The sequence below is a fragment of the Channa argus genome, chromosome 9, assembly GCF_033026475.1.
Source record: "Channa argus isolate prfri chromosome 9, Channa argus male v1.0, whole genome shotgun sequence".
Lineage (NCBI taxonomy): Eukaryota > Metazoa > Chordata > Actinopteri > Anabantiformes > Channidae > Channa > Channa argus.
In genome coordinates, this window is record NC_090205.1 from 17,287,164 (window position 1) to 17,315,038 (window position 27,875).

At 37.9% G+C, this 27,875-nt stretch overlaps 2 protein-coding genes across 5 annotated transcripts; both read right to left on the bottom strand.

The window, feature by feature from the left end:
- Positions 1-280: 280 nt before the first annotated feature.
- On the bottom strand, positions 281-18,749 carry si:ch211-39i22.1 (CD99 antigen-like protein 2). 2 transcript variants are annotated; one of them, XM_067515137.1, is made up of 12 exons: positions 18,346-18,747; positions 12,967-13,088; positions 12,153-12,618; positions 11,515-11,618; positions 11,273-11,396; positions 10,708-10,737; positions 8,278-8,349; positions 6,753-6,779; positions 6,222-6,242; positions 4,405-4,512; positions 3,212-3,271; positions 281-3,083 (listed from the first exon to the last, which is right to left on the bottom strand). In XM_067515137.1, exons 1-12 carry the CDS (start codon positions 18,407-18,409, stop codon positions 3,055-3,057), a joined length of 1,227 nt encoding a protein of 408 aa, XP_067371238.1. In that variant the 5' UTR covers positions 18,410-18,747; the 3' UTR covers positions 281-3,054. The 2 variants fall into 2 exon arrangements, with proteins under 2 accessions (XP_067371238.1, XP_067371239.1); XM_067515138.1 differs by lacking the exon at positions 8,278-8,349 and having other exon boundaries at positions 18,346-18,749.
- A 1,111-nt stretch (positions 18,750-19,860) lies between these two features.
- Positions 19,861-26,807, bottom strand: LOC137132537 (sorting nexin-4-like). 3 transcript variants are annotated; one of them, XM_067515134.1, is made up of 14 exons: positions 26,648-26,807; positions 25,712-25,836; positions 25,361-25,502; positions 25,083-25,232; positions 24,638-24,685; positions 24,396-24,451; positions 24,248-24,320; positions 23,825-23,886; positions 23,584-23,649; positions 23,321-23,410; positions 22,407-22,506; positions 22,016-22,161; positions 21,651-21,765; positions 19,861-21,536 (listed from the first exon to the last, which is right to left on the bottom strand). In XM_067515134.1, exons 1-14 carry the CDS (start codon positions 26,789-26,791, stop codon positions 21,489-21,491), a joined length of 1,365 nt encoding a protein of 454 aa, XP_067371235.1. In that variant the 5' UTR covers positions 26,792-26,807; the 3' UTR covers positions 19,861-21,488. The 3 variants fall into 3 exon arrangements, with proteins under 3 accessions (XP_067371235.1, XP_067371236.1, XP_067371237.1); XM_067515135.1 differs by having other exon boundaries at positions 26,698-26,787; XM_067515136.1 differs by lacking the exon at positions 26,648-26,807 and adding an exon at positions 26,083-26,159.
- Between the last annotated feature and the right edge of the window lie 1,068 nt (positions 26,808-27,875).

Consider the following 27,875-nt stretch of genomic DNA (forward strand, 5'->3'; position numbering starts at 1 on the left):
TCAAGTCATGTCTTATGATGATTTTTTTGCTTGTTTGCTTTATTGCCTTCACCGTACCTTGCTGGCACTAAACAAAGTCACCAACTAAAAGAGCTAAACAAATGTTACGCAAAGAATTTTTTCTATTAACGTAAAAAATCCTAGAAATTAGGCAGGAAAATCAAACACCAATTCCCACAAAAAAAAAAGTTTAATTGATTCGTCAAACATTGTTCACACAATTCCAGAGAACAACTACAAGTGCCAGATGACAAAAAAAGAATATGACAATTCCTAGACAAAATAAAAACACATTTTATTTAAATAAAAAGGAAATGTCTAGTCTAAATCAAGAATGGTTTGTCTAAATATGTTTAATGATTTAAGATGTGTACAAGATAGGAAAGTGCTTCTCCCATAGATATGCACTCGCTAAACATCTCTGTTATACCATTTTTCTTGGATGGTGACATTGTTCTATGTTTCTGTTTCTGGAATATCCAAGAGGTGGTATAAGGCAGGACTGGTCAGTCCCATGATTGATGTCCTAGAATTATCTGGGAAGTGCACTTCAGGACCCAAAAAGTCAAGGATTCCCTCGGTTTACATTCTGGTTTGGATGCTGTGCTCCAATGGTTTACAAGGAATCTGAGTACTTGGGACTAAATGTAGAGTGGAACAAAATTCTGAAAAACACAGTTTTCTTTTCTGTTTTGACTGATTAACAGTTTTGTAATTGTGTTAAATCATTTCTGATTGTGCTCTGCAGGGCAGTGCAGGGCAGAGTGCTTTTGTTGTGTCCTGTCGCACTCACTTGAGTGCTCCAAGGAGGCCAAGACTGCATTAAAAGGAGGATTTGCTGCTTTGAAGGCATCTGTGGCTATTTCTGAAAGCTTGTACTTTTGTTTAGTGGGTAGTTTGTGCATTATCATCCCATGCCAATAAAGCAGATGCAGTAAGAAATTGCAGGCACACTGTCCACTTGTTCAACACGTCAGGATAATCTCAGTGTAACACAGGTTGAAAGATAAGAAGGCAGTTTAAACAGAGCTTAGACCCAGTGTCCAGCTCAAAGTTCATACAGTAGAATTAATTAATATGTGACATCACAGACTATTAATATTTCTCAGCATGAGGCTAGGCTGTTAGCAACAGTCTCTGTCCTGTATTGCAGCTATATGGTGCATTACAAATAACACATGTTACACAATCTGCAGCACTATGCGGCTTCTATAACCTTATTTGTTTAAAGGGAGCAGAGCAAGTACAAAACTGCAAGGCAACAAAAAGACATTCAGAATTATTATTATATGGTGCTACAGCAGCAAAAAAAAAAAAAAAAAAAAAAAAAAAGGGTATTTAAAAAATAAAATGCAGTAGCGCTGCTTCTGGGGTGTTTCACAATAAGAATCACAAAATACCACAGTGAACATGTTGATCAGAGACTATTGGTTCTGAAGCACCACTGCTAAATGTAAAATTCCTATAAAAATCACAGGCAAATGGTGGAGATATGAATGATGGAAAAAAAATCCACTACGACAGCAACTGGCTTGATCAAATAGACATATAACGAGAAGAGTTTCGCTGCTGAAATTAACAGAAGTTGTTAAAAAAGCCTGGAATGTTATATTAGTTCAAAAATGGAGTGGAAATAAAACAACAACCTAACTCACTGTGAACTAATAAACTGCATATGAACATGTCCACATCCATGAGCAATTCAATGTAAGGTATTTATGAATTAATAAATATAATACATTCCTCAATTTTATTTCAAGGATATTTTTAATATATTCATCTAATAGTTTGCCTGCTTTTTACTAATATTCTCCCGTGTGTGTCTGCAAATTGGTCAAGCCAGGCTGTGTTAGTGAAAGGCACTCTACTGTCGAGGAGAAATTACTGCTTCACAACTAGACTGACACATAGTACATCAGAACAATGTCTAAAACATTACTACGTAGCCTCTTGAATCTGTTCATGTCAGATGAACATTCATTCATTGACCAAAACAGGGTTGGACTGCATTCACTTCAGCTCAGTAGATTGAGAAATTATACATTTAGGAAGAATACTGGTCAATAAATGGATGTACAGTATTTTGAATGAGTAAGTGTTGAATTTGGATTTTTGAGCATTAAGATACCAAATATCCATTTAGTTTATCAAACTGACTGAGCAGAAGTGGAAGTTGCCCAACAGTATTTAAAACTACACCCCTTTACCAATCAACAAACACACACATAAACACACACTCATATAGTGACATCAGTGGCCCTCTAGACACTTTATGGACCATATAACAATATCTCCAGAATTCTAGGATTACTATCCTATAGTACTATTCCTAGCCAGAACCTAGGAAATACAGTGGTCGTTATTGAATCCCCTGTTATTCATCTATTCTGCAACTGTAACAATTATATATGACAATTATATTGAAAAGGAAAACTATGTTTAAGTGACTGGTAGAAAATTAAATGGGCGGCTCAAATGACAGAATTATCAAAAATGCATTTGTAAGAATTCAGTACAAAGTTAAACATCTATAGTACAACATCAATATCTGTCACTGGTTTATATTTACACTGAATTAACAGAACTGGAAATTTGCCATACAAATAAAAAACATAGTTCTTTAATTTTGCCATCTGATGGTCACATTTAATTTGAGATTTTAATCTGTTTAGTGGCCTCTGAAAAAAAGTTGCTGGATTTAAAGTAGAAAGTCAGACCATCCATTCTAATAAATTCCTATTTTCATCGTAAAACCCCTAAGGTTCATATATATTCACTCGCTTTTTCTTATGTTACTATTTTTTCCATCACACTCATGAGCACAAACACACACACAAGAGCACACGCACGCAAGCACGCGTACAAACACACACATACACATGAACAAACACACACACACACACACAGACACACACACACACAAACAACTACGAACACACAGCCGTCCTCTGGGGCCTCACAGTAATTTAGCTCTCCAGAGGATGAAGCCTAAATGTGAGATTGCCACTTTGTTTGACTGTAGTTGGTCCAGGCAGTCAGGTAATCATTTTTGGTCTAGGCGGACTTCAGCAGGTTGCTAAGGACTGCAAGAAACAAACACAGACACACACACACACACACACAAATACATAGTAAAAGGTCAAAACAGTTAAAGGTTCTATATGTGGTTGTATTTTAGGTGTGTTTATTTATGTGTGTGTCTATGTCATACCCTGGGGATCTGATTGAGCCTCTGCTGTATCAGCTTTGCGTGCAGCTTCAGGATCTGCTTCTAATCACAGAAAACTGAAAGTCAGTTATATGCAATAGCACAGACAGATGAAATAGGGCTTCGCGTGTAAATTAAAATTTTAGAAACATTTAGGTAATTAACTCCTTTTTCTACCCATCAGCATAGATCAATTTATGATCTCCCCTTTGGAAATTTCATGAACGTATTCCTTTTCTATAATTGTGAAACTACAACTCCACTGAAAATAACTCAATAAGAAAATGTGCTCACTGAAAGTGACTTTCTAAAGATCTTAATATTTCTAATTTGTAGTTGTTTTTATAACCACAGAGAAACTTTTCAGTTTTTTTTCTATGTAAAACTATTGCTGTGCACAATTGGGACTTTATGGTCAATGGAAGAGCTCTAGGCCGGCTGATGATGTTAACAATTGCAATCCTCACTTTCTAGATTCCATCAGAAGAAAAATAAATCTATTCTGACTGATGTGTCTGAGAAATTGACAGAGGGATAGGATACATGTAATTTCTTTAGAATGCTGATTTATATCAATTTATAGCTATTAAAGATATATAGTGTAATTTTGAGTCTGACTTTTGCCCTACATCAGTAAAGCTGAATGGCCTATTATTCATGTTGACTGTAAATGAAAACTATGCTAAATTGGCAGTATTGTTGTGTAGGGTGTGTGAGTTTACAGTAATTGACTTTTTTCTAAAGGATAAAGTTAAGTCTGCTATGTCTTAAAGACGAACTGCCGATATTCAAAAGGTATTCACAGCTTGTCTGCCTTAAAAAATCTTCTAAGAGGGGCTAAGAGTCTACCATTATCCAAGTCAACAATATACAGTTTCCTGCATGATTGACTCCTAAAGGAGGTGTGATGGCAGTTGACATTAGCTGAGTAAATGACTTTTTACTCTTTCTCAATGCAAGTGCCTAAACAAGCCATGCAGGCTCAAGTTTGGACCAAACCATTTGCTTGGCTGCTCATACAACATGGACGACAAATGCCAAAAGACAAACAAAATATTGCGTTCAGTTCACTTGGTTCTATAGGAATTTCTTGTATGAGGTGTGGAGTGTCTAGTAAAACATTTTGCCTGGTGTATTCCATTGAGACATTATGTTATAAGGGTTTTGGTTAGTGAAGTACTTAGAAGGATAATTACCCTGTCTGTTTTTAAAGCAGAGTTTCTTCTTCTGATAGGTGAAGTACCCAGCGACCGCTCCCACAGCAGCCACACCGATTGCACTTACAATGCCTGCTACAGAGCTGGCTTTTGTAGGAAACAAAGAAAAAATGAATTACCTCACTGTTTATGACTTGCAAATGCATAGGCAACAAAATCAAAACATATTCATATGAGCATTTTAGAGATGTGATTGCGTTGTGTAGTATGTTTTTCAGTGTAACACCTGCGTGTATCGTAATGTTTGCTATCACCACTTGGTGCCATTTTGCTGTTGCATCAATGAAAGGCAATTTAAGTGTGAGGCTCAATGACATGACATGGTGTGTGCATGCCTGTGTGTGTGTGTTTGAGAGAGAAAGACAGAGACAGACAGAGAGAGAGAGAGAGAGAGAGAGAGAGAGAGAGAGAGAGAAAGAGCAATACATGCATCATTTTATTCCAGAATTTTCCAATTCTCTTTCAGTTGTCTGGCTTATCATTTAGACTTGTAAAAGCATTCACACAGACAGCATAAATCTATCTGCACATGTAACCCAGTTACTATGACAACACTAATCTGAATAGTGTTAATGCTGTGTCATAGCATACAGAAAATACCTTTTAGACTCAAGTGAGCAAAACACAACCTGAATTGTGATTATTATTATGATTATATAAATTAAATCATAATAAAAGTACATAAAAAATGACTACAAGCTACCAGCACAAAAGCCAGAAAATTACTCATTTTTTAAGTAAATGCTATTATTTACTAATAGTGCAATTAACAATTGAGTTCAAAGCAAACAGGTGCGGTCTAACTATATATAACATTCACAAACAATACAAAACTATACAAACAATGAATATAGAGGAAACCCAGCTATACACTATAAAGATTATTACTCTACTCTTGCCAAACTGTATCTTTGCTTGTCCTCACTCGCCTTCTTTACAGCTGTTCTTAATACTAGCTCCTAATTGTTCCAGCAGGGGAATTAGTCAACAGAAATTCATAATGGCAGGATAAGTACAAGAAATAGAGTAAGAGATGGGGAGGAGAAGGGAAGCTGGGGTGCAGTGCATGAGTCAGCAAGTAAAGAAGAAATGAAAGTACACTAAACCCAGTGATAAAGAAAAACTAGGGAGTGTCATCAGAAACCACGCATGACTCAAGATGAATGAAATAGAAAAGAAATTAAATTAGTCGGAATAACATGTGAGAATACAGTGAGTCAGAAAAAGGAAGTCAAGGCGGATGCAGGCACAGGCATGCACAAACAGGCATGTGCACAAATGTAGAAGACTCATTCACATACTAATTTGTATAGAGTAGGACATTTTTATGAACACCCACCAATATAGTTTACAATATAGGAATACATAAATGAACTGAAAGAAATGATGGACCAGGAAAATGTAATATCTTTTGAAAACTAAACGCCTATTACATTACTGTATAGTATGTTACTGTACACAGCTGAAGTCAGGCATCACTGAAAGACCTACAGTAGAACTAAATAATTTGTTGGTGAATTCCACAGTTCAATACTACAGATCCAATGACAACAATCACTACACACAACACATTGATATTTTAGTAAATGCAAATATATCATATATCAAATATCAGCACTAGTTAACTTAAATCTTTATACCACTTTCCACCTTTGCCCGGACTAGTCATTGAAATTATACAACAATAGTTAATAATATTTAAGTTCAAGTTGAATGTTTTGAAAATGTAATGCTGCAGCTTCAGCAACAACACATCTTCTTAGAGGGAAGACTGCATTGGAAAAGGAACTACTTACCTTTGGGTTCAGGTTTGTTCCCTGTTTAAAAGGAAGAACACACAACCACAATTAGCAACATAAAACTGCACGCTATAAAAACTTTTTTCATTGTTTCAACTTTAAACACTTTTGGAACAACAGTGGTAAAACACTATGGATCTTTATATGAACGCCATCATCTTCTAACTTGTGAAAGGTATTTTTAGTTTGGACTTTATTGTGTATGATTTCCAGTTTGACAATTGGGAAGTTATGGCTATTGTGGGAGAGCTTAGCTATTAGCCCTTTTAACACCAGCAGCGTGACTACATGAGAGAATTTATTGTTAAAATATCCTTAAAGATGAGGAATTTGGAACGTAGTTTGAACTAAAACCATAAGAGACAATCTTCTGGATTTTTTTTTTGCCAGAGGCATGCTAGTAATATCCTGCATACTTCACCAGGTTTTAGAGATCCATAAGCCCTACCACTGCTATTCTGTGTGCGTTTATTTTTTGTTGTGTGTTATTATGTATATTTTGACCTTGAACATAAGATAAAGTCTTACCATCACCTATGGCGCCAGCAACATGTGCTAAACAAAGAATAAAAAAAAAGAATAATCAAGAAAAGAACAATAGAGAGAAAAGCCATTTTGAAACAGTGTACAGTAAATGAATTATTTACATACTGTATACGCACTGTGACATAGCTGGCAAGTAAAAGGCAGAGATAAAGAACAAGCCAGGAGGAGGTTTATGGCCTCTGTGGTAGTTTATACCCTGGTGGCATTAATAGTCTAGTTTTTCTGTCCTAACCACTCTGGCAGCACACATAACCACAAACACAACTCAGCATTAATTAAAGTGTTTCTTGTGTACACGCACACAAATGCTTCTGTGATATCAGAAAGATACAATATTTGAGACAGACAAACACGTCTCCATCTGTGATCTATGATTTGATCCTTATGAAAAACACCCTGTTATCTCTTTCTGAGCTGCCTGTCTGTATATGCCTGTGAGATCACAGCTGCCTCACCGACCTGCTTCGACTTGACTGAAGCACAAATAACAGAGCACTAAAAAAGAGCTCCTTTGATTGGATCATAGTGATTATACAGAGCAGGATGAATCACAAATTGGAATAAAGGGTAAATGTTGAGATGTGCTGTTGAACATCTCTTGTTCCAAAACTGCTTTCAAGTTGTCTTATGGATAGTGATTAAACTTTCTTAACTCAGGAGGTAAAACAAGTTAATTCTGTCTCATTTCATGGGAACAAAGCTCATTTTATGGGAATATGATTCAAACACTATAGAACTCTACGAGACAATTATCTCACACAATTATAAGGCATAGTCTTTCGGTTGGTGGTGCTACAAACCATGTGGTAGAGGTGCGACTTGGTAGTTTAAATGCCAGACTACAGGCAGCACACAAGGTGCATCAAAATAGCTGCCTCTGGATTTGATCTCAGTGTTCATAAAGCAGGGTTCATGTTCTACATAATGATATATTTAGCGCCAATTACAACATAAGTGTTAAAGAAGAGCAAGAGTGAAAGAGCAAAAGAAAATTTTAAATACCTTTTTTGAGAAGGTAAAAAATGTTGCACATTGAGATTAACCCAACTCACCGAAACCATAATTGGTTTTTATAATTATGGCTGAATTTGTATGTGCTCAATTAGTTGCTCTGCTCGGGGAAAAATAACTTTAAAAGCCCCAGATGATGGCTGGTCTAAGTCATGTGTTAAAATTTACATAAGAAATATCCCATCCCAATTTATTGCTTTTATGTGTAAAAATAGCTAATAGTAATTGTTAGGACTTGTATATGTCTGGATTCTCGACTGGACTTACAAGCAAAATGAGTTAAACCTTCCATGTTATTCTATTCCCTCGAGTGGACAGTTTGCTTGTTCACATCCACTGCGATAAACAAGTGATACCAAAAGGCCTCAATGACATTGTGTGAAGTAGGACACAGATACAATTTCACTAACACTAGACCATCACTAGGCACTACTGAAGGGATGAAGGCTTTTGGTTACAATACCAAAATCAACAGTAGCTGTTGGTAATTACTAACCGTCACGATCAAAACTGCGGCCCTTTCCAGCGTCTGGATTGTGCTCTGATAAAACATCTTCTAAGCCTCCATCTGAAAAAATAATGAGATGTCATTAGTGACGGAAATGCAATATTAATCCCTGCAGAAAAATTCCCCTTATAGTGTACCGCCCAAGAGGAATAATTTCCAGATGTCCACAAAAAAAACTCTCTACGCCTCTTTACGACACTATACTACATCATGTTTCATGATAAAATCTACCATCCTAAAGGCTCTTTCCAGTTCAGTCCCTCATGGCCTGCAGAGATATCCTCAGTAAGAACTATGAACTACTACCAGCTCAATGGGTGTGACGCTGCACTTGCGTACTAGTGTTGACTTAGATAAATATCATCTGTCAGGAATAACACCTTACCCTGACTCTTTATTCACTTGGGGAAAACCCAAGTGACTTATACAACATGGGTGACTCAGTGTACGAAGTATCTTTAGGCTGGAAAGGGTGGGGTGGGATCAGTAAATAAAATAATTTAACGTGTCATCTATTCTCTCACCTTTAAAAATCATAGCGAAAATGTATTGTGCACAGATTGTAACAGATGAGTGCATTTGGTGCTACGGTGTTAAGTACTGTTAGCACATTTTGAGCCAGGTTTTATTGTGCTACTATCATTCTCTTGTGTTTACTTCTATACGCGGTCCATCATTCTGCTGCTTTCCCTCTTTCCCTTTCCATTAGCCTTAACAACATCTCCTCTGTACCGTTTCCCATAGCTTCTCCTCTTATCTCTCTTCTGTCCCTCTCCTTTTACACCTCTGCTTAGCTTGTACATATGCTCTCTGCTTCCACCTCTTCCTTCCTTTGTCCTCCTCCCTATTTCCCAACTAATTTCCCCTTTTCACCAATGTCACAGAATGTATCCAGTCAGTTGGAAGAAGAAAAAGAAGAAAGCCTCTATAGCATGATTTCCTTAACACTCAGCAGCAAAGGTTCAGGAGAGAAAGAGCAAGAGTCCAGATGACGCAAAAATACAATATAGACATAGTTAAACAATAATGTGACACAAACTGATAAAATTACATTGAGGGAGGGTTCCTTTCTCAAACTGTACCATCCCTAATTTGAAAGGTAAAACTGTGTGGGCCATATTCCCACCCCTTAACCCTTCAGAGTGATTTGTGCATCTCATCTGTTTCCCATTAATTGGTGAGGAAACAGGGAGTTGCAGCACAATGGTGCATCATAACTCATACAATCAGGACATGAACATGTATAAAAATTACTGATCAAAATTTATGATAATAATTTAATTGGTATTCCTAGGGTCAAAGGTACAGCAAAATGTTCTTAAATAAGAGAGAGGGAAATCCTTAACGAAAGGCATTTTACATCAAACACAATACATGCAGTATGGAGTTTGAAAAATGCTGTCTCCAAACACACAAGCAAGCAATTTTCTACAATTTGTGATTTTTCAGTGCTGAGGGGCTGATTTTGTGGCTGCTCGGGATCTTAGACACCCACAGGAAAATGCTGTGCACCCACAAGGAAAATTTTGTGGTGAGGATAAAATTAGACTTTAGTCTTCAGTTCCCCCTGAGTTGTCACCACTCAGGTGCTATGATAAAAAACATGTTTCATCCTCACTGGAAGTTTCTGCTCATATGTGCTTATAACAACCAGTGCTCCAACTGTTTCCTGACCTCAAAATTCGCTTTGTCCGCCTGTATTTTTTGCACACGGAAGGAGTGACAAACATGATTTTGTAGGTTTAGTCAGATAGAGCTGTTCAAAGTGATCTCTCGGCATTTCTGCACGGAGGGTAAATGGTCTGCACTTACATAGCGCTTTTCTACCCACTAGTACTGGTACTACCTACTGGTTTATCATTCGCACTCACAATCACACGCACTCACACACCGGTGGGGGAGCAACTATGCAGCTATGTTGGGGTTCAGTGTCTTGCTCAAGGACACTTCGACATGTGACCTGAGGAGTTCGGGAACAACTGTGGGATTGGTTGACGACTGCTCTTCCTCCTGGGCTCCACGTTTCGGAAGTAACATTACTCTGTTGGCAGCAAAGTCTGAGGTAGCACCAGAGTTCAGTGTTATTACTGCTATTGTCCACTTTTCCTGAATAAATCAGGTCTTACTCTTACTTAATCTTACTCACTTTCCTTTGCTGTAATGTTGTAAAGGCTGCACAGGAATCAACAACTCTATGCTTGAATTAAACAGGCCAGTTGCTGCTCTAGTTATTGAACTGGTTTTATTGACATTATCTTGAATCTCTCTTGTACTGTATGAGGAAACAAGTGAACCATTTGTAAAGTCAATAATTTGTTTAGCTGAAGTGAGAGTTGCTCCAGAAAGGTTGAGGTTTACATGTTGGAGCTAAAATCCTTCAAGAGACAGAGGGGAGGATAAAAAGGAAAAATGTTTTACCTCTATTCGTGTCATTATTGTCCTCCTCATCTGTTGCCAAAGACAGAATCATGGTTTAATGCAAACATCTAAAATGCTGATTTCTAAACACAGAAAATATGGTAAAAAGAAACAGTTTAATTTAAAGATCATATTATACACACTGCTGCCCATAAAGTTGGAATAATTTGGTTTTCAGAGAGATTCCTTTTTTTTTGCAGGTTAATTGTGGTATAATTTGTGATATGTTCGGAAGAGCTTGATCAATAATGTTTTGAGAAGATATACACTTTATCTTTGAAGAATAAATCAAAAAATGTCAGAGGTAAAAAATGTTCATTCCAAATTTATGGGCAACAGTGTAGATTATAGATCAGCTTCTCATTTTAACGTCTTAACATGTAGCAACATGCTGCTTCTAGCCATAGTCTCAGGGCCCTAATCTCTAGCCGCGTAATTAAGATGAAAACAAACAAAACTAAACATAAAAATATGTTTATCTATGCAGTTTCAAATTAGTAGTGCCAGGATCCAAATTTCCTGAGGGAAATCAGCATTTATTTTTATATTTTGCCTGCCTTCTTACCTGAAGGAGAAGCGGTATTAGGTTGTTGATTGTTGACTGGGCTTTTTACTTCAATAGCAAGATCTGTTGCTTCTTTCTCGTTGTTGTCTTCATCTATTTCTGATAAATTCAGATCAGGTCCATTCTGTGAAAGCCATATAATTCTATTACGTATAAATGCATATAAATAGGTATGTTACACTAGAGCATTTGTGGGAGTAAGTTAAGATGCTTCGTAAAACATTTTCAAAGCTGCTACAGACCTCTTCCTGAACAGGTGTGAGATCAGCAGCAAATTGCTCCTCCTCTACAGTAGCTGTTGTCTGCTCAGGCTCTGGATTGCCATTCTCTGGAAAAACTACTGGCACTACAGCAGTGAGAAAAACGGGGGTGGGACAAGTATTAGATCATCGATTTATATTTTAATAACCCATTTACCCAGGACTTTTACCCGGGGCTATTGTGGCCTATGTGTACATGCAAGCTTAAGCAGATTTTGTATCCAAGCTCTATTTTTTGAGCTACAGTAGACCTCGTGTTGAATTAGAAGATAAACACTGACTTCATATGCTGCCATTGGAGTACATGTATGCATCATGGAAAAAAGTAGAACCCGCAGAGTCTATGCTAACAAATTATTTTTTATCACTGTGGCTGCGCTAATAAAGGTCCCAAAACACCCAAATGATCCCAACGTTAAACAGCAACATTAAAAAAGGCATGATTTAGAGAGCACACAATAGTATGTGGATTATATTTGTTGCTTAAATGTAAGAAAAGTTTAGGATATTTGCAGCATTGTGTTTGTTTCAGAACAATTAGCTGAAATAAAAAAAGTACATTTGATATTTTTGTTTTAGTATTATTCTATCTCTGAATTGTTTGAACTTAAATTGGTCACCTTGTGTTGCTGTAACCTCTCTGTCTGCTTCAGCAGTCGACATCTCTACATCCTCTCCTGCAGGGGTTCCTGGTTCTGGGTCATCTCCTGCAGAAGTTTTTGGCTCTTCATCATCATCTGTAGGAGTTACTAGTTCGTCATTATCATCTGCTGGAGTTACTACGTATGCATCATCACTTGCAGGAGTTGTTGGTTCTTCGTTATCATCTACAGGAGTTACTTCCTCTGCATCATCACCTTCAGTAGTTGTTGGCTCTTCATTATTATCTGCAGGAGTTACTACCTCTGCATCATCACCTGCAGGAGTTGTTGGCTCTTCATTATTGTCTGCAGGAGTTACTACCTCTGCATCATCACCTACAGGAATTGTTGGTTCTTCATTATCATTTGATGGGCTCACTGTTGCATTGGCTTCAGTTTCAGGGTCATTATTGGGCTTAGGCTCAATTGATGATGGTGTTACTTCCTGTATTCAGCACAAGATTTACAGTACATGTCTGAAAATGATATGTCTTACAAAAACACAATATCAGGATGTTTTTCAAAAAATAAATGTAAAATTGACATTGATATGTGGTTTCTAGACTGGGGAGGCAGGAGCAGAACTAAAGAAGCAGACGTTTATTGTGTCACAGAAACTCTACAAAAATTTTCAAAATAGCTAACTATACTCACCCTTATATTATTCATTCCGTTACATTAATTTATTTTAGAGAAGTTGTTACATCATCTTTTTAGGTCTCTTATTCTTTATTTCTGCCCTCCCCAGGATTCAAACAAAAGGAACAAACAACACAACTTCCTCTATACTAACCACTGCAGAAGGGGTCCTTTCCTCATCTGCTTCAGGTTCTCCATTGGCTTCTGGTGTTGGATCTAGTTTAGGGGATTGGGTCTGAGAATCTGTTGCTGCCTCCTCTGCTGGGGCTCCATCGTCTACAGAGAGTTGTGTGAAGAAAGAAAACAGCAGAATAATGAAAAAAGAGCACATATCCAGTGAAGTGCAGACTCATGGGTCATATCATTATCAAAAAGGTACAAAAATAAATGACCATCCTAATCCTTGGTGCTTCAATAAATATCGCACAACCGCCTCTGTTTAATTCTCTCTCTGAAAAGAAGGAGGCACACAATAAATCCCAGAATCCATTTTAGTGTCTCAAAAGGAGTCCTCCTGTGCAAGCAACTTCACAGCACAACATGGCCAAAATTTTATATTCTAGCCATTATTTTGTGCCCTCTGCTGTTCCCACACAAATACACAAAACATCTTAAATCTAACACAAAAATAGAAGCAATAAAACACACAATTAGTAGCGATTAGTGTAACAATAGGTAATTATATCCATCTGTTGTAATTTAAAATCATTAAAATCCTGTGTCTAAACAGTCATTAAGCTCTTGTGCATTCAACACATTTTCTGACATGACTAATACCACACACACACACACACACACACACACACACACACACACACACACACACACACACACACACACACACACACACACACACACACACAAGCCACACATAGCCACACCCTGGCCAGATTGGTGCCTGGTGTTAATGGCCCAGCTACAAGACAGACACATCGATCACATCTGAGGTGTCACTACATCATGTGAAGTGTCAACCTCGCCACTGGCATTGCAACTCTGTACTAATGAGAAAACACAAAGAAAAGTTCTTTATCGTTGTCTTTGTGAGATGAGCATGGTGTGTTTTTGTGTGTGTGTGTTTAAGCCAGTGATGTGAGATTCCCCCGTTGCATGTGAGAAGCTGAAACAGCAAATTGGGATCTGGCTTGATGGTTCTTTGCTCTGCTGACTTCAGCAGCACCCTGATGCTGGTTCATGCTGGCAGTGCCTGTTTACAAATACAACTACTAACTAAGAGATGCAGCCATCTAGAAATTACGGTATAAGTGATGTTGTCCTTGACCTTGGCTAAACTGTAATAAGATAGCTTGAAAAAGTAGAAATTAAGTGCACAAGGTGAGTGGGTGCCAATTGCTGCCAGAACTAGAAGGTGAAAAAAGTAGCAAAGCAGAAAATAATTCCAGCAATCAGGTATTTGCTACTCAATATCATTAGTCTCTTCCTTATTGTGCTTACAAAAAATTGAATAATTCATCTTTTTAGCAGACACTCATTGCCAAGCAAAACTCAAATGAAAGACTGTTTGTCAAGTGAGATTGTGTCAGAGTCAGTGAAGCCATGAGGGAGAGCGGCATGAACACATCCCCAGTATTTCCATCACACCATAGATTCTCTAGAGGTGAGAAGCACTGATGATATCTTATATGTCTACCACCCCACAAGCATACACATCCATGCTCTAAAACATGAACATGAGACATGCAGACACCCATGCACAGATGCGTGGTAACCAACGCAGAAATAAGAACAAGCTCTCCTTGTTTCTCACACTCGTTTTTCCTTTGAATGTCGTTACTCTACCTTAGCATCCAAGATAAACATTAACCAATGAATTCACAGGTCAGTGAAAAATTACTGTGGGTGTGTGGATGTTTCTGTATCACTATCTTTAAGAGCACCTTGGAAATCACATCAGCCCCAGTAATAACATGGAAATACGTTTAGATGCCAGTTGACACGCCCGAAAAACCTACAGCTAATGTTTTTTTTGTCAGGCAGGGATTTTTTGTTGATGTGTGTGTTTCTATTCATGCTTATGTTTTCACTTAAGTTTATGTGTAATTTTTTCATTGCATTGCCCTTATAGTATGTGCATATGTGCTTGAGGCATGTGGCATGTAACTTATTTGTGCATGTGTGTGTGTGTGTATGTATGTGAAAGAGACCTAGAGATAAAGAGAGAGACTTCAAGCAAACTCTGACTGTTGCCGCTCCATAGAACATTCTGTTCCCATCCATCAGTTTCCCACTTCCTCCACTGAATCTACTACACAAATGCTGTAATATATCCTCCACCCACTAACCCTCATAAAACACTGTATCGCACCCCCTTAAGTTCAAATCACATTCAATCACATGCTCTCACACATGCTTACATGCAGATGCAAGTTCACTTTCACTCTCGCACTCTGTTTAAGTGCTGTCCTGTTTTGTGTTAGTGCAGCAGTGAAACAAACTGTTGCACATCCAAACCTCTCTCCCTCCTTCCTTTCCTTTCTTTCTGTCTTTAAGCCCATCTCCGGCCTTTCATCTCTCGTTCTCTCTCTCAAACTCTTTACTCCTTCTGTTTCTCTGTCACTACTTTCCCTTGAGGCTGATGAGTCATCTGTGTCTCTGTCATAGCTGCACGCTATTGTGTGGGACACAACATGTGCAGTTTAAACTGGGAAAAGGACTCCAGAGAAAAAGGCTTAAGTCAAACCAGTTTACACATGTGGAAAATAATTAGTGTAAGTTACATTGTGTTCTTGTCAAAACTAGTAAAGTAGTTTGACAGATTGTTAATCAATATATTGACTGACTGAGAATGAGACGAGGACATTGATACCATATCATGTCAGTCAATAGCCAGTTAGTTTGCCATAAGAAAAAGCCTGAAAACAGGGAGAACAGTTAGCCTGATTCTGTCCTAATGTAGCCAAATTTACTGGCATGTCTAAAGCTCACTAATTAACGGGTTAATAAGTCATTTATATATCTTGTTACAATTAATTCATATTACATTTGTAATAGTTTTGCACATAAATTTGTTTAAGAAAACATTTGGAAAGTGCCATGCTGCTGTTTGCCCTTTTTTGTGGTCATATTAATTCCCTTGTTCTTTATGTCCCAGCAAATAAGATTTGAGACGTTGTAAAACTGTTCAGCAGCATCAGTAATAACCAAGCAGCACATCCGGGTATATTTGCGGTGACTTGAACAATTAAAAAATGTGTTTAACTGGGAGGAGACACATTCAAATTGTTGCTGCTAATTTAACCTTCAGAATTTTTTCAGCCAGGTTATGTTTTGCACTTGTCCCTGATGTACGCTCCCTTGAAAAATATTTCACCTCTTTTTTAGGTATGATACATCAGAGTAAAGCTGAGGTAAAGCAGTCAGCATGCTCAAAAAAAAAAAGGAAAAAAGGAAAGACACGTTTCAAAGAATCAGTCAATTATTTTCATACTCGTGTAAAATACAAGTCAATTTGTAAGACAATTTGTGCCTCCTATGTGCAATTTATATTTTATTTGAAATAATTTTAGTGGGCAAGCTATTATGGACACAGCTAATACACTGTGGAGTGTTATGTACAGTATGTTAAGTTTTAAAAAATAATGACATTTTTGAGGATGTTGTGGTGCTTGATACTGGTGCCACTGTTCAAATATAATTTTTTGATAAGCTGATTAATAAAAAAATAAAACGTGTTAGCCATCATATATTTACCTTTTGCTTTGGAAATCAGAAACACAGAAACAGGTTTATGTGGTTACGTAATCTACATCAGCAAAAGTTAAGTTTCTTCTTCCCCCATAACAAAGTCTTGCCCCATACACTAGAGGCTGTTTGTGCATGCGGTATACAATGTCATTTTTTTGTCAGGTTCTATTCGTTGTTTTTTTATTGGCAGGGTGGGGGGCAGAAAGCTATGTGTTTATCCATTAATTAAGTGCTCCCATGGGAGCACAGTGAGAATGAGTGTTACACAAAAAAAGAGTGATTTTTATGTTGGTAGTTGTAAATGTAAACACAGACAAGTCTGCACACACACATTTGGAACCCATCACACAGCACTTTTTTTTTTTTTTTTTGCTTTTATCCACCTCTAAGATACACACATGTTCTATAACTGACTTATTCTCACACTCACATTTATGAACCACTCTCATACTCCCACATGTTCTGTATGTTAAAGTTATAACCCAAACCCACCCACTTGCACTCACTTGCTCTCTCTCTCACACATGTACAGATGCTGAGGGCCTTGGGGGGAGGAAGGCGCTGAAACTAGTTGTGTTGTTGGGTGTTGTCTACAGCTGGAGCCGGATCTAGTTACTGAGACACTCCCTATATACTGTACTTCACTTTTGTAACTAAACGCACACCGTTCATGATGTGTACACATGCAACACACCTAGCACCCCCTTTTCCAGTGTGACTTTTAACAACACACATACACACACACACACACAAAGTATGGAATTGTGAACACAGAGCCTGAACTTGTCTGTGCATTACTATGCCAACATACACTGGGTTTACAGTAAAGTTAGAGTTACAGCAACTGAAAAAAGTGTGTTTAGTAAAGGGAAATAAACGACAAAATGTGTGTGCGTGTGTTTTTGTGTGGGTATAGGTGGTTTATCTGGTAATAAAATGGGAACCAGTGGAGTGAGATTACACCACATCAAAATCCAGTGTGCCAACGTTCAACTGAATTTCTGTTTGCATAATGATGTCTCTTGATATCTCCGTGTCCCCGCTCAGTTGGCTACACTGTTCCTCTTTTAGGTCATTCCAAGATGTCCCCTACTTTCCCTCTATTTTCCCACTGTCTGTGTTTGTGTCAATGGTTCTTTTCTCTCCCTCTGAGTTTTATTGCGCATTTGAACAATCTGAAATCTTTGCATGTGCCTTGGGGAAGGGCAAGGGCCCATGGGCCAGCTGAAAATGAAAGAAGAAGAAGAGGAGGAGAGAGAAGAAAAAAAAGAATGATTGATACAGAGAAGCAACATGAAGATGAAAGATTTAAAAGGGTACAAGAATTAAACATACAAGATACAGATAAGAAAAGAAAGAGAAAAGGAGGGAGACAATAACTTATGTAGAGACAATGAGCACACCACACCCCTGTGGGCCAAAATTTATGTCCAAAAAGATATGGCCACACTACACCACACACCTTTTTTACTGATAATGTCAAGGCTGCACAGCCTTAGACAATTCCAGTAAGGATGAAGACTGAAGATCTGGCGTTTGCTTCAGTCACATCCGATTAAAATAAGGATAGATGAACAGAGCTGACGTGCTGACAGGGAGTCAGACAGACTGGTACAAGACGCGCGCGCGCGCGTGGATGGATGAGTAATACGGCAGACTGCAGGAAGAGCAGAGAAAAGACAGAGCGAATAACAGGTGAGAGCCAAAGGAGGGGTGTGAAAACACAGACAGATAGACAGATAGATAGATATTAAAATACATGCAAACGAACAAAAACATCTGCATAACGCTGAAGACTGGTCTGAATTAAGGGGAAATAAATCATTACCTTGTGCCTTGGCGCTTGAAGCCAGCAAGCTCCCTAATAGCAGAATCCACAGGTATGACATCATGGGAACACGGTGTTCTGGCTGCAAATGAACCTGGGACCACTCTAGCTATCCTCGGCGTTCAAACCACACAGTTAGCCGGCTGTGAGATTTCAGGTGTGAAGGGCGTGCGTGCCGGTGCGGTCTTGCGCGTCGGATCAAATCTGTGGCGGCTCCAGGTGCTCAGATGCTTGGCTCAGTACGTACCGCCGGTGATCTATCGTCCTCTCCTTTTGTCTGGATTGGAAGAGAGAAGGTCCAGTCTTTATTAAGGTGGGCGGGTCCCTTCTCCCAAACACAGGCAGGCACTGGCAGCAGGGTTGGGTATGGCGCTGTGCAGGCTGTGAATTTCACCACTCGTGGTTTCGCCTGTACTCTTCCGACGCTGTCTGTTGCCCGCAGTGTCTATTGACACACATCTGTATCGTTTGTATCTGCTTAGTGCACAAAAAATAACTATTACCCAATTGCCCCTGTGAGGAATATTAATTGATATAAGTGGCCACCTGTTATACAGCCCACTGAGCGCATCAGTATGTAAAGCAATGGAGAATGTTTGGACATTTTGAAAATGTGTCCCCTGAGTCCACTTTAGTGCACTAAATCCACATATCCTGTGACTTCATAATCTTTTTTCAATGATGTGTCCCAGTATCAGCATCCCAGGCTTGTAAAACGTTTACGTGTAATTATAAAATTGTTATGGTTTCTTAGTGTTACAAGCCTACAATTTACTTGGACAGATTAAATATCAAGTAGCTGGCGAGTTCAGTCTATTGCTGGGTTTTGTGACGTAAGGCTTTGGCCTGTTTTTAAATTTTAAATTAATGTTAGGTTTCTATTCGAGAAAACCACACGTGATCTCATGTAAACCAACAATTAGGTGGATCTGAAAAAAAAAAACCATTTCCTTCCATTTCCTGGAAACGACTTTTTAAGTCGGTTTAGTGCCAAATGGAGATGTATTTACTAGTACCGACTGACAGGTGTCGCTGTTCCTTCATAATGTCATAGTTTACAACTATAATACAGCGTTCCAACCACCAGGTGTATAAGCTTAGATAGTCCAAGCTGCAGGGGATAAACGTAAATGCATTTTTTTAAGGATCATTATGTTTAGACTACATCTTATCCTATTTGGTACATTAGGTATAAAGTGCAAACTTATGATGGAGAGAAAACGTTTCTAGTAGAAAGAGCACAAGTGGCAAAAAAAAGGTTCACTGAATGTTTTGATTAAGATTTCTCATCACCTGTAATGTTTTGCTCGCTTGGGTGAATATAAATATAATAACATTTTTCTATAGAAAAAGGGGATGTCTTATACACTGCTTTAATTATAAATTATGCATAGTTTTCGTTAAAAAAATAAGATAAGCACAAAAGCAACCTTTTTATAAAAAAAAAACCCATCAAGCATCTGTAGTAGAAAACACCCTGATATAAACTTTATTTTGCATAAAAATACAACAAAATTGTTAAAAGGGAAATATGTTTATTAGTGTTGAAGCCACAGTAATTACAGAAACATAACAACAATTATCTAGTTTAGCCATGTTTATTATAAAAACATACATAAACCGTTGGTTTGGAAATATGCCAGCCACCTTTTTATTTTGAACAATTATTTGTCTGTTCACCTCAGCTGAATATCTTAAAGAAAGCAAAAGTAGAAATATCTATGGTGTATTTAGGGCATATGTATTAAGCCTAATTGTGAGGATCCAACATATCTGTACTTCAAAGTTTCAACAGTTTGGTCAAAACATTTTTTACATTGACCTGAGGCATGTTTGAAACTTAAATCTTTTATTTAGTGCAGTGACATAATATCAGGGGGAGAAACAAATTAAAGAGGAAAAGTAAGCAGAGAAGGTCAACAACTAAGTTTAGTGTCCTTCCCCTGTTGTTCAAAACCAATATTTGATTAAGGCTATAAAGCCTGACGGTGAAGAAAAGGCTCCATTATTGATTTGTATGTGCACTACTTGTAGCAGCATTTATGGTTGCACTTGGTAGCTCAAGGAGGTTTGAGGGGGTGCTATGTATTAGTCCTTCACGGTCGCCAAAACGGCATGAGACCTTCCTGACTGCATTTACTCATAGGTCTTTTGCTTTTGGCACAAAAAAGTAACAAAAATAATCAATAGCAGTTTCCAAAGCGTATAAAATGTTCTTCATGAAATAGGAGAAAAGGAAATGTGAATGTGTCGTGGTTTGTTGAGCTGTGGACCTTTACTTCATTTCATTTACAGCATTCTGTTTCTGATTTCTATCTGACATTTTTATTACCTCCAATTTCAAACAATTAACTTTATTATTTGAACAGAGAAAACTAATGAAACAAATGCCTAGCAATATTTTTTAGGATACCTCCTCAGGACTGAAGCTCCAATCTTCGGTTCAGTGACACCTCAGTGTGTTAAGTTACATGTTAAGGGTGATTCTTATCTGTGCTGATGGTACTATATGTAATAACTAAAGTATATTTCATGTCAGCTGACAACTACCTAACTGTTTAATTTGTGTGAAATAACCCACCTGTACGTAGACTCTCTTAAAAGGAATATGGGAAACCAATATCCATAATTTGTTTCCATATTTCTTATGCAGGAAACTAAAATGTGCCAAATGAAGCACTGCTCAAAATGTGCAGCTTCTCTTGGCTGAATGGTATCACTCTACCCTGTATTCTACATTTTAAGGGTAAGAAACGTGTGAGGAGAATGTTTACAACTAACACAGCGCAGCTTTTCTCCTCTGTACAACTCTTAGGCATTTTTAGTGTCTCGGACATAATGTCACCTGTGCAGAGAAGGAAGAAAATGTAGATAATCTGCAATATGGAGATTACATCAGAGTGGTACCATTAAAACACTTTGTTAAAAGGCATGGGATTATTAAATGCATTGGTACCTACCTAGCTAAATAAATATATTTTTATATTTAAGAGAGGAAGGGAGAGAAAAGGAATCTCAATAGCTTCAAATTCGCATAGCAAACTAAGCAAAGCCAGAATTAGAATGAAAGAGTGACGGTCCCAGTCTGGATAATCTGATTAACAATCATTTTGGTGCAGTGTGTGATGGGCTTGATGAGTGGCTCACATTTTGTTGAAACACTCCTTGGCATTAGACCACACCTGAATTCCCTAAAGGAGTAAAGACAGAAAAAGAGGGTGAACAGATTGAATTAGCCAACATCACATAACACCTGACATTTGTTAAGCAAGCAAGTATAAACATCCGAGAACAAACATCCTTACCTTTTTACACATGCTGATCTGCATAATGGCGTAGCTGGTTAGGGCTTCACGCAAATCTCTGTCTTTCTGCTCTTTAAAGCGTTCTATGTCTTCCCAGGCTGTTCGTACAAAGTCTCTAAAAGAGGAGGAGGATTTATTTATGTACTAGCAACTGAGTTTCGATTAGATTTGCAGTTTTTGTATTTAAAATAAATAAATGAATAACATGACAAATAAATGTTTAGGTATACACAATAACACAAAAGAGTGTTTATTCCATGGCGAAATGATTACAAATTATATATTTACATACAAAAGAAAGAGGAACAAACAGTGGGAACATTTCAGAACAGTACAGAAAATTGATCAGCTGGCTTTGGACATACTGGCACTCTGTGTTCTTCTCCTTGACCATCTCCTCTCCCTCCCGAATACTCTGATCCAGGGCAGCCAACCTGCTCTCCCTCTGCTCCTGGCTCTCCTGACCAAACAGTTTACTGGTCATCCCCTTCAGGGAAAAGACTCGCACAGTCTACACATGCATGTGCACATGAAAACCCACACGCCAACACACACACACACACACACACACACACAGAATACATTGTAAAGATCCAGCACGGCATTTCATTGACTTTTTACCTGCATTCTGTACAAAGGCATCAATGGTGAAAGTTGAAGCTAAAAATGTGTGTGTACTATTTTCATCAAGTTGGATAAACATGTGCATGTGTAAGAAGAAGTCACAGATAAGAATTTGCTGGGTCAGTTTGTTACCCCAGTAACCAGCTCTTCTTTTTGTTGTTTTTTATGGGCGAGGTCCTGAGCTGCCATCTCCAACTCATACTGGATCAATTCATGTTTCTTACACACTGACCTTAACACACACACACACACACACACACACACAAATAGCATGAATATAAAATTATGCTTCACTTTGCTTTTTCACAAATAACAATGTGAGATAGAGCAGATACCAGTCAAGGAGACTAACAGCTCTAAAATACACCTGGGCAATGTGAAAATAGATTGTTTTTTTAAAGTATTCAACAGTTAGTAATAAACAGCAGTTAAGCGATTGTGGGACCACAAGGAAAAAGATTCTCTAGTTTTATGAGAGACAAAATGAACACTACAGGCAGAACACTGTGGATGCTGCACTATGTATAGTGAATACCACACACGGTGTATTGCCTGGTTAATTTTGACAGATGCATTGAGGGGGACACAGTTGTCACAGTTGCAGCCAAATAGTAAGAAGCCCCTCCCAACCAAAGCCTAGAGTTAAACCATGTGGAACATTTGTAAGGAGCTAAAGATTGTAGTTTACAGATGCTTTGCATCCAATCCCACTAAGCTTGAGAAGATCTCCCCAAACTCAGCAAAGATTGTGGAGAGTTAAAAGCTTTAACTCCCACCAACAAGCTTCGTCAAAGAACTGAATTAACGGTCTGAATACTTTAAAATCGCAATTTACTTAATTGAAAATAAAAATCTCCACCATAATGAAAGTGCAAGGGTGTGAAAACTTTCTGATGTTATTAAATGAGTGATGCAAGGGAGAGGTAAGAGCAAATGGTTACAATCTGTGAATCCCAGTGAGACCATAAGGTGAATTCAGTGATAGGCTGTTTTCTTGTTTATCCTGCTATAACTAAAGTATAGGTCTCTTTTAAATGCACACTTACCTGACAGCATCAGTGTAGAAGAGGTATTCTTTCAGCTGATCTGCATAGTGCTCTTCTTCCTCCAGAATGTCATCTATTGATGCCGCATACCTGCACACAGACACACAAAGTCCCATTCACAAGTCAACCAATGTCAAAAGGCATCAGATGTGAGTGAATGTATAAACTAGCACTTGTCTATTTTAATGAAACTGTTAAAAGAAAACTTAGGTATAAGCTAAGGTGCTGATTTATGAGAGTGTAAACTTTACTCTATTACTTACGTATCCATGTGGTGGCCGGCACTCTGCAGTCCGTCTCCCATTTCTTTTTCTATAGCACTCCACTCACTGGAGACACAACAATTCAAGTGCATTTGAGTTCTACGAATATCTGTAGTCAGTCAATAAAGCCAAAAGTTTTTCTTATACATTTGTAATCAAAACATACAACATTCACCAACATTAAAACACTATGAATTTATTAATGTAAAAATGCAAAAACAATATAACCTGTGTTTCTTACCTAAAAACTCTGCCGTAGTTACCATGGACCTTGTAAACCCCATACAGCCTATCTGCTACTCTCTATAATAAAAATAATAAACCTGATTTTTAAAAAAAACTATTCCCCGATACAATACCTTAGTCACTGCGAGTGTTTGCATGACAAAGCCACAGTTATAGAAAGCCAAAAAAATGCTGGTTCATAAATGTGGGCAACGTTCTTACAAGTTGACTGTGTCAAAAATCTAACATGCTAAACACTCAGAAAATTATCTGTTGACAGACTATTCGTCAGTGCAATGTGGACTTATGCAGATAGCAAGAAAAGACTGTCCATGTTAAACAATACAATATGAAACACAATATGTAAATATTAAAAGCCACATTTCAAATTAAGCAGAAAGTTAAATAAGGCTGTGTATTTGCACATGCCAAAACTTACCGCCCGCACCCTTAGTAACTGTGAGATTACAGTGTTCAGATCATCACTATAGTGCTTCAGTGCTGTGAATCTCCTGGAGAACACAACAAATGCATTGTAACACAAGGAGTGAATCTTAATATCTCATCTACGTCCATTTTATACATACTTGTCAGGATTCTTGACTCTTAACATGGCACTCAGGGATTTTAATCTGGGGTCAACCTATCAAAAAATAAAAATTTACATCAGTTAAGCGGATTTTGTTTTGCATACAGCACACAGATGAATGAATGAAGGGTTTTTTTTTTTTAAGATCACCTACACGGTACAGCAACAAGAAGAACTTCATGGATGTTTGTGCAACAGTTCACATTGAATCACACTTATATGACACTACAAATGTTTTACCTTGTCTTGGAAACCTGTCTCCAGAACGGCATCTCTCCATCCCTTTTCCTGAGGACAGATAATTGAAAAATGATGATGAAAAATGACAAGACTAGCAGTCTGGGAGTTATACAGGTGTAAAAATGGAATTGCCAGCCAACAACTCCACTACAAAAAGGAAAACAAGGGGCTGCCCTGGTTTGAACATGTTGTAACAAGCTGCAAATATTGAATTGTATTGTACTTTTTTGTATTGTAATTGCATTGTATTGTATTGATCTGATATACAGTTGTATTGTATATCAGATCAGAACCATGTCTTTCATTTTAACTATGCTAGTATGTAATTGAATTTTAGCACTCATCTGGAGTAATTTATTTCATAAAAACTTTACATCATGACATGTGTATCTGTATGGCAGGAAACTTCAATGGGACGTTATATGGTATATGTTTGGATGCTAACCTCAGTAAGAAAGTGGAAGAAGATCTTGTCATTGGATAAGACAGAATGTGATGCAACACGCAACAAGAAGTTTTCCAGGCCGACCCTCCTTCGCTCAACAAAGTCCGGGTCAAGGTTGTCAGATGAAAGCTTATGCCAGACAAATTCAGCCTATAAGAGGCAAAATCCCAGGAGAAAAAAATAAATATCACCTTGAAGTGAGGAAAAACAGAGAGCAAACTACTAAAGACAGCAAATAAATCATCTCAAATGTATCTTTCTTTTCTTTTTTCACTCACCCTTTTCTCTGGCAGTGGGGGGATAATAATGTAGGGGTAGGTGACCATGAGGTATGTTTTAAGCAACTCAAATTCACTGTAACGTCTCCACAAAGTGTCAGGTATGGTTTGTGTACCTCCCTCTGGGACATTTTCAGCTGGCCTGCAAATACAGAAGTAAACGATACATTGTGTGCTGTTAAATAAGACATTAAAGCTTCTGTTTTGTTCAAAAACCACTTACAACCCACTGTACAACCAAAGTGCATCTTATCCACTATTAATTTGTTATTATGTACCGAAACTGTCAGAATCAGGGTGAAAACATATCAAATGACAGCAGGAAAGCAGATGGTCCACTTTATGACCTACCTTGTTTCTATGAGATAAACAGTATAAGTCTCCTGCATGTTAACGGTGTTCTTCCCTGTTCTCTTCTCTGCTTCTGCCACATTTATCTCCATTTTGTTCAGCAGAGGTGTCCCTCTTTCCACCATCTACATTGACAAACAAAAACGCATATGCAAGAAAAAGGGGCAAAAAAAGGCAATTAATGAAAGGAAAAGTAGAACATAAAAGTAAGAGACTAATGCAAAAAAGAACATTAGAAAAACAACAACAAGTGAATAAACAGGTGTGGAGTCTTCTACACAACTCTACTCAACAAAGACAGACAAGCATGAAGCCAGATGAGCACATATGGACAGACAACTGTTCTTCTACTGATGACAGTAACGACATACTTGTGTACACAGGACTGTTGTGAATGGCCTGTGCACGTCACAAGCTTAGACGGGGCTAAAGTTCCACTATCCAAGTACTGAAAAAAGACGATGATTAAGTTTTAGAAGATTTTTCACCCTAAAACGTCTACTTTGTCAGAGACACGGACTATTGAGTGGTAAACTTGCAGAACACAAAGAGGAATCAGGTTGATGTGACGCTGAAGAAAACAAAACTTTAAACTTAGCGCGACTACTAGCTAGCAAAAGCTAACGTCAGGAGTTACCGTTCACTTAGTAGCTGTTAGCTTTAAACCCCCGTTAGCAAAAGCAACTTTATCTTATTTTGTATAAAAAGTCACGTTGCAGAGCTAGTAACTACATCTACCAAGCACTTTAAAATTTTCAACACTTGCTAAAAAATAGCTTGCTTTTTGAAAATGTTAATGGAAAGTCTCCGTAATTACTCAATACCTCCACCCAGCTAACTTTAACATAACGTTACATTAGGGTTTAGGAAAGTTTTCATTTGGGTTTTTTGTACACGTCAACCATGTTTATTATGAAGAATAACAAAAAGTACGACCGTGTTTATAATGTTGTTCTCTGATTCAGCTGAAATAAGGTCAGTGTTACCGATCACAGCTACTTCTTCGTTACTTCCAAAGTCTGCCATTATCACCTGGTTGCTGCTTTTGTCAGCTGAGCTGGCGGAGCGTTTCCTTACCATCTGCGCATGCGCGTTTCAGCTGACCGCTTGCGTTCACTTGCAGCGTTTCATTTGGTCATGTTGATGTACCGCGTATTTCGTAGCGGCAAAGGCGGTTGGAAAACACTTATATGGAGATGGAACAGTTGATAATCAGCTGATAAATAACGAATGACGTCTTGAAAAAAGTGGTAGCGATCCTTGTTGAGAATGGCTATGCTCTGGAGTTATACAAAAGGAATTACATAAAATATTTGTTTTACTAAATGGACCTGGAGGGCATAGACACCATGCCACCACCACGTAAAATGTGATGTTATATGGGGCAATTTCCCATTTTACAGTGTGCACAAGAAATTAAATGTGAAGCTCAAAACATTTTCTTCAAATTTCTTATCTTATATTATAAGTAATGCTGTTTCTTACGGGGGCCCATTGCATTCACCAATAAAAAAAAAGCCCTTCTCTTGTAGTTACGAGATACATTTCTTGTAATTAGGAGAATATAAAATACGTAAGATCCGTGAGATCTCGTATTTACGTATCCACTGGCCACTATAATTATAACGCTAAATAAATTGAGTTAAATCAGCAACACACACACGCACACACACACACACATTTCCGAACCATGTCCTATAACTCTTACATTAGTAAAATTATTTAAAAAGCAAAGACAGTGATGGGCAGTTGGTGCAAGTAATCAGACCTTGAATTTGAACTGAAACAAAAATGTAAAGGCAAGAAATTGCAACAAAATTGTTAATCCCTTGTAGTAATGTGGAGGTGTTTCAAAATACATAGGATTCAGCCCCATGGCCACATGACAATTCAAATACTGCAGGTGCACATTTGAATGAGATAAATGAATGGTTTCCATGTAGCTGTACTCCTTTGTGGGAAACACATTACCCCCATTTGGCACTATTAGCATATCCTGAAGTCCTTTCTTTGGGAAGGGTGACATCTACTGGTTGGATTTTGGTCATGGATTTGTTTAATTCCATCTTGTGCCCAGCTATACCTTTGCCCGTCCCGCTGCTATGTTACATATTTGTGAAATACACATGTATGCCTTACCAATAATGCATAAATGAGTAAACAT

Bases quoted from the DNA above. Each gene is read 5' to 3' on its own strand.
- si:ch211-39i22.1 (XM_067515137.1), bottom strand. From the start codon at position 18,409: ATGATGTCATACCTGTGGATTCTGCTATTAGGGAGCTTGCTGGCTTCA. The intron at 11,619-12,152 runs GTGACCAATTTA...TCACTGCTGTAG, and splicing joins AGAGGTTACAGCAACACAAG to TGCCAGTAGTTTTTCCAGAG. The intron at 11,397-11,514 runs GTCTGTAGCAGC...TGGCTTTCACAG, and splicing joins TCACACCTGTTCAGGAAGAG to AATGGACCTGATCTGAATTT.
- LOC137132537 (XM_067515134.1), bottom strand. From the start codon at position 26,791: ATGGTAAGGAAACGCTCCGCCAGCTCAGCTGACAAAAGCAGCAACCAG. The intron at 25,503-25,711 runs GTAGGTCATAAA...CTGTATTTGCAG, and splicing joins GTTTATCTCATAGAAACAAG to GCCAGCTGAAAATGTCCCAG. The intron at 23,650-23,824 runs GTAAGAAACACA...TTGTGTCTCCAG, and splicing joins AACTACGGCAGAGTTTTTAG to TGAGTGGAGTGCTATAGAAA.